Source organism: Prunus mume, mitochondrion, assembly GCF_029339155.1.
Source record: "Prunus mume mitochondrion, complete genome".
Taxonomy (NCBI): domain Eukaryota; kingdom Viridiplantae; phylum Streptophyta; class Magnoliopsida; order Rosales; family Rosaceae; genus Prunus; species Prunus mume.
In genome coordinates, this window is record NC_065232.1 from 26,466 (window position 1) to 33,468 (window position 7,003).

Below are 7,003 nucleotides of genomic sequence, written 5' to 3' on the forward strand. Positions count from 1 at the left end.
GTCCGATTAGGTTTGGGCTTTGGCTTTGGATAAGATGTCCTCAGACTAAGAGAGGCACTTAGAACCATCTCGAGCCTACTTAATTAAATAGCTTACTGCTTTCTAGCCGGCTTTAGGTCCTTGGCTGAGCAGAGGAGGAGAGAGGTGTTGGGGGACAGCCTTCCTCTTGTGGTGTTGTGGAGCGTTATCTGCCTTTACGGGTTCATCCCGCTAAGGAAAAGCTCCGGATTTTGTTTGAGCCTTTCTCCCTACTCTTTAACCGGAATAGCTATAAGTGCGTCGGTTGATGGCGACTTGCCCAGTTAGTAGGTACCCTTCTTCCCTTTCACTTTAGGAAGAAAGCTATTGATTAGAGAACTACCAGCTCCACTGACTCAATAGGCGAGGAATCGCTGGAAAAGGCATGATCACCGGCGATACAATCGAAGGAAGGAACGCCGGAAGAGGTCAAACTTCGCACAGCGTAGGACACAGCAAGACGTCAAAGAGTCAGATCTTACGTCAGCAACAGTGATCAGAGCAGCGAGAACAGCTAGCTGAGAAAGTGGAGTTTACCTATTTGACCCCAGATCTCCAGTCTCTCTCGGAGTAAGCTCCCTTCTGTCAATAAAGAAGTGAGGAATCTCTTAGAATCTCGGTGAAGACAGGCTTCTTTAGCACAGGCAACTCCATCAACTACAACGACGTAGGCGAAAAGAGGCTTTCTTAGCTACCACGTCCGGGCAAGAGCTCGCCGCCTACAAGGCTGATCCGAGGGTACGTGCTGAAGAACAACAAGCTCAAAACAGAGATCGCTGGTTAAAGAATAGGCTCATGACTAGGGAGAGGCTTTCTCTTCTTGACTTCATCTTTGGAGGACAAGTAGCAGCAGCAAGATCCGGTATCTCAAGATGGAAAACCATTGGGAGACCCAGTGTTTCCACCCTTCACTAATCTCGACATGGGAGAAGGAGTCACGGCAGCTCCTATAATAGTTCCGAGTCGGACAGATGAAGGGACCAGCTACATTCACCAGCAGCTCAACAGGACAAATACAGCTACCCATCCACCATACTATGAGTTGCACTACTCATGAGCTCTAGTTGAAAGGCCTATGAAGAAGATCGGTCAATCGGAAGTTTAATGAGAAAAGTAAAGAAGTTGTCCAGTTTTTAGAAGTGCCTAAAGATTGGTGCCTTATTCATGCTGTTGATACTAAAGCTATGAATTAGGCCCCTGGGAAGAACTCAAACCATTGGTTGATCTCTACTATATACATGCAGCTGAGCTGGAATGCATGCCACAAAAATCATTTTTGAATTTCCGCCTTTCATAATAATTGAAGTATGGAAGCATGGGACGGCAGGCTGAGAATGCATTCGATAGGACAAAGATGCGAAGGTTACGAAGTAAGGGCAGTCTCTTTACTGTGGTTTACCGACCTTCCTTCCTACCTGGTGAATACGCCATACTATAGATCTCCCACTGCTGATGGTTCAATTAAATATAACATTAAATCGGCTAGGGAGAGATGGAGCCACTGGCGCTATTGAGCCCTTCGATTCATTTCTCCGGGAGGATGCACTAGCAGGAGCCTTGATTGAAATGACTTTAGTCCCGAGGTTTGTCTGAAGGAGAGAGGACCACCAGAACTATGAGCTAAATAACGGACGGATGGATTTAGAACGGATGGAAGTTCACTCACAGACTTAGACCGCCATAGGAAGAATCAGAACGATGGAGAGACAGAGAAGAAAGAGGATAGGAATGCCAGCCGCTTGTAAGGGAGTCTCTGGTCTTTGGATCTTGGTCATCGTTGGTTCGCATCGTTCAATCAATCCCCGAATTAGCAAGCAGACATCTTTATATGGAACCGCGAGGGCCCCCTTTCATGGTTGTAGAAAAGGTTTTTTTGTTCGAATCCTTTGGTCGTACAATAACAAGTTTTTAAGTATATAGTCTTCGATGAAAGAAAGAGAACAAACAAAAAAATAATGGGAACAATCAATATTGGTGATGCAAGCATTGCTGTATTAGATCCAAAGGTTTTTTCTTGACCTAGCAAGGACTCTTAAATATTAAAAGAAAGTAGAACCTAAAAAGAAGAACATCGGATGTTTATTTAGGTTTGGAACCCTCTCTTTTTTCCCCATCCGCAGGAGGAAAAATTCAGGTTGCTGTTCAAGTTAGTGAAGTTATTTCAGACCGGAATCACGCTCTGTAGGATTTGAACCTACGACATCGGGTTTTGGAGACCCACGTTCTACCGAACTGAACTAAGAGCGCTTTCTTATCACAGTAGATACGACTGTAAAGAAAAGGATTTTTTTTGTACCCCCAAAAAAAAAGATTTTTTATGTCCCCAATTTGAATCGAATTCAATGGGTCCCTCGTTACTGCCCAGAGGAGAAGTCATAGGTAGGAATGACAGGATTGGGACCCGTGACATTTTGTACCCAAAACAAAGGCGCTACCAAGCAGCGCTACATCCCTTTCAATTGGTCTACATGGTCATTGTAGAGAATCCCTGCCCTGTTTTCCACATCGTTATTTCCTCCATCGATATCAAATTTCTCTTGCCATTTCTTTTTTTGGGTCTTTATTGATTTATATACTCATCATCCCGCCGCTCCTACCAACGCTTACTTACTTATTCAAAGGGGTTCTAAATAAAATAATCAGCCCTTTGAATAAGCGAGGCTTTCCCGATAGAAATAGTTGCATGCGAAAGAGATCCCAATTCCGTGTATCCGGTTAAGCAAGCCCTGCCGCCAGCTTCCACCCAGACAAAAAACGTGAGCGCCTAGCGCGAAAGGTTGCTTTACAAAAAAAAAAATATAAGGCGCATTAGCGCTTTAGTTTTCAAGGGGCGGAGCTTGAAGAAGCGAAGCGAGCCTAGAGTAGCAGCCTATTACGTTTGTTTTTGGCCCCTTTACTTGATATTAGTAAAGCGCTAGCGCCCCTATAGAGTAAGGCTCTTCTGCTATCAATGAAACCGAAAGAAACACAAAAACCCAGTGCGTTTTGTATAGATCGAGACTTGTAGCTTGATTCTTTACTCATTCCATACTGGGAAGAATTGCAGGAAATCGTTCAATAACACTTCTTACTATTTCTCAATGATATCCGATGATCAAGACAATTCCCGCGAAACTCTTTCATTTCATAGAAGTTTATTCTTATTCTTACAAAGCAAATAGCATTTCCTATTGATTTGTCCCCTGGACTGGACCTATTCTGATTCTGAATTATCCGTCGCTACGCTGTTCCCAAGGACTAGCAAAATCGAAATAGCGAAATTCTTGGGTCATCTCAATGGGTTCAGAAACCACACGTTTCTCTGGATCATCATAGCGTACTTCCACATATCCACTCAGAGGAAGATCTTTTCGTAATGGATGACCCTCGAAACCATAATCTGTTGATATACGGCGTAGATCCGGATGATTGATGGAAGAAACACCAAACATATCCCAAACTTCTCGCTCCCACCGGCCGGCTGATGGAAATAGACTGACTACCGGAGATATTCGTGTTACTTCGTCTGCACTGGTTTGTACACGAATGCGTGAATTATACCGAGTACTCAGTAAATTATAGACCACTTCAAATCTTCGTTTTCGAGAAGGATAATCAACTCCGCAAATATCGATCGAAACTTGAACCCTTGTATAGGTATGCAATTTAAGAAAGCACAACAATTGAAATGGGTAGTCCGTATTGGTATCAGACCTATTCCCATGTTCTGATCTTTCCATTTTTTTTACCCATTTCTTGGGTAAAGTCTCCCAACTATATTTGAAAATGAATTGGTTATCCATAATGATTAAGATTCACTTGTAGTTCCGCTTCTTGTTCTAACAGAAAGACTTGTCGGAAATCTGGTTGGTCCAACCAAGAAAGGCATGGGAGTCTTTGGGCGTATTTCATACGCAATTTCTTTTTTCTTTTTCTATTTGAATAGAAATCTCCCTTCCTAATATCTAATATAAAGTGGTTGCATTTTATCGGTCTATATATAGATGTAGCTAATGAACCAATACCCAATGCTGCGCTAATTGGATGCCCAACATGAGCAGTTCCACCTGAAGCACCGGCTAAGTGAATGGAAAAAAGATAACCAGTTGACGAGGCACAAGGGCGGGTGTAGCTGATTGTACTTCCTCTCTGCCAGACCCAACCCTAAAACTAATAAAAAGAAAAGAAAGGGGAATCAGAATACATTTCCTCGAGCAAGCAAATCAAGAAAAGACTCACCCTTGCCATGGGCGATAGCGGCTATGTCTAAGCAGCTGCTTTCCCATTCATTCCATAGGTAAGTCTTATTTTTTGCTGTAAACGAAGAAGGAATGATTCAATATCATATCATAAAAGACCTAGATGCTCTAGCTCCAAGAAAAGACTAAGAAAACTCCTTAAAAAGAGAAGAGTCAATCCTCAGCGTCGGATTCTTCTTATGCTGATTGACCTAGCCGTGCGTTTCCAACTGTTATGACTGGGAGCTAGGCGCTATTTAGCCCTCCATTTCTAAAGCAAGCAGGGGAGCTAGACTCGCTCGACTGAAAGGAACGAAGTAGCTTGATTGATGAAAGGAACGAAGTAGCTTGACCGCGGGCGCAGGGAAAGGAGAGGGAGTCACCGAAGAGAAAAAATAAAGGTTCAAGACAATGAAAAATATAAACGCAGGAAGGAACAAAAGTCAAGTATGTAATCTAGCAGTCATGAGAGCAGGTTAGAGGCAAGCCGACCTAACCAACCTACGATATATAGTAACCGACCTACGAATATAACTTTGGGTTAGGTTGAAAAGTCTAGTTGGAAAAACAGATCAATCGCATCCCAAAGGGTCAAGGGCTGAGTTGCACATTCTATTTTGGCCTCTTTTCTTAAGTAGAATGAAATGTTCGGCCTAATCTATGATATTGTGATTATGTTACTGTTATTTGGTCTTTTTCAAGCTTCCCAGAGTTGTCCTTCAGCAAGCAATTATAGGGGTTGAAGGGGTACCCTTCTAGGTCGTCGCTTTAGTGGTCTAATTTCGGTCTTTTTACGTTATGGAGTTTACTCACTTCTTTTTTATATTATTAGAGTTGAGTCTGGTATCGATAGATTGGCAACCTCTAGGGTACAAGCCCCTCCAGGTACACATATATGGGCTCTAATCCCAGGTTAAACTATCCAGTCGAACTACGTAATCAAATAATCCATGGAAGACAGGGGTTGATCGAGTTTTGTACCCTTTATCGTTTTTGGGTATAGGCTGATAGTTAGGCGGTGACTCACGTATCCCTGCATCACAAGCACCAAGGCGAGAGCTAGGATCAATTAAAGAAAGATTACAATCTTCCCGTTAGCACCTCACATATGTTAGAAAACGTTGGTTGCCTTAGTGCCATGTTGTAGAAATTCAAATTAATGCATTCATCTATTATGGTGGTCGTAGGTCACAACCCCTTCCCACCATTGAAGTGGAAATCCTGTCTTTTTACTTTATATCCGGGCAGCTGCGGCAGCTGACTAATTAATCTATAATGGATTCGGGGTAGGACTTTCCTACTTAATCTCCTTTAATGATTTGCAAGCTCATCTCCTTTTTTTATGGCATTCGTTTGTGGAAAATAGACTTTAGGGTTTGCTCTTATGATCGTGCCACGGCCGAAGTAATTCCAGCTTTCGCGTTAACCAATCGATTTCGGATGAATCCTCGTATCGAAGGTCGGAATGGAAGAAACAAGCTATTCATCTCGCCAGAAGCAAGCTGATGGGACACAACATAGCGACCAATTACCGCAGATCCTGCTGTTTCTTTTTTGTTTAGTAAGGTTTAGTAAGGCAATATAGAATAGAGTACTTAACCACGCGGTTACGCATGAGCGAAGCGAGGGCTGCTCCCAACTCCTACGGTCTTTTGTTCATGTTCCCGTATCCTCGGGCGAAAGTCCCCTAGTGGGTAGAAATTCTCGGGATCTTTCTTCGGGAGTTTATGGTAGGCGCGAATTCCTTCTTTCAATGGACCTTCTCCCGGTTTTTGTTTACGAGAATAAAGATAAGTGTGTACGATACCGCTTTCAAGCTCAAGCTTCTCGGGCGGCAGAGTTCTTCCGCAAATCTATATATCTTCCTTAGCACAAGCGCTAAGCGATAATAATTCCTTTTAAAAGTGAGCTGCAGATTAGAACCAATGTAACCAAGGGTCAGCACCTATAGGTATGATGCGGCTGCTGTTCGCGAGAATGTATTTGTCTCATTATGCAGCTGCTCATCCAAATTCCCACCTCTCTCAAGGTCCGTAGCCCTATTCTGCCTTCCATTTAGCTCAACCGGATGATTTCAAAAACAGATTAAAAGCGACTCGACTAATTGATAAACAGGACTTGCATTGCGAAAAGTAACTTCCTGGATAAGAAAGCTTCACTTCCTGCTAACCGAACACGAGAATCTTCACCTTGGAAATGCAATGGAAACTGTAGAATACCTGCACTTATCTCATCAAGCAATTTCTTTACGCGGAACTGAAGAAGAGCTTCTTGGCGTAAAAGACTTGTTTGTTGGCAGATGCCGTTGACTAAGATCTTGATGACGAGGCCTTGCTGCTTCTGCCTCTCCCAACGGTTGAGCTAGGCTCACTAACTTCGGAAAGGGCAGCTATACAAGGGAAACTAAACTGCCTAGGCCTATATATAGTTTACCATTCGGAATACTCCCGCATGCAACTATTACCTAAGAGATTCTGGCATGCTTTTCTCGCGAATAAAGAGAAAGTCTTACGTACAAGGTAGCGAGAGTTCCTACCCTTACAGGATCATATATATTATTTAGTAGACGACGAAATGGGCGGTGCAAAAGGAGAAGAGGAGAAGTCTTTCCGACGAACAGCTGCGTTCGCTCCTTGCTTAAAATCATATGTAATGTATCTCACTCAAACCTGTGAATAACCCTGTAACTAAAACTCATCTTGACGCTCCGGGAAGAGAGGTTGCTTCTCAACTACTAAAAAAGACTCCCTCCGGGGAAGGGGCCAAGC

The 7,003-nt window shown here is 43.2% G+C and overlaps 1 protein-coding gene and 2 non-coding genes across 3 annotated transcripts; all 3 read right to left on the reverse strand.

Moving 5' to 3' along the window:
- Window positions 1–2,191: 2,191 nt before the first annotated feature.
- trnW-CCA lies at window positions 2,192–2,265 on the reverse strand. The gene has a single exon. It is a non-coding gene; the product is annotated as a tRNA-Trp (tRNA).
- A 133-nt stretch (window positions 2,266–2,398) lies between these two features.
- On the reverse strand, window positions 2,399–2,472 carry trnP-UGG. Its single transcript has one exon. It is a non-coding gene; the product is annotated as a tRNA-Pro (tRNA).
- Window positions 2,473–3,227: 755 nt separating this feature from the next.
- Window positions 3,228–3,800, reverse strand: nad9 (NADH dehydrogenase subunit 9). Its single transcript has one exon. It carries the CDS (start codon window positions 3,798–3,800, stop codon window positions 3,228–3,230), a length of 573 nt encoding a protein of 190 aa, YP_010438337.1.
- Between the last annotated feature and the right edge of the window lie 3,203 nt (window positions 3,801–7,003).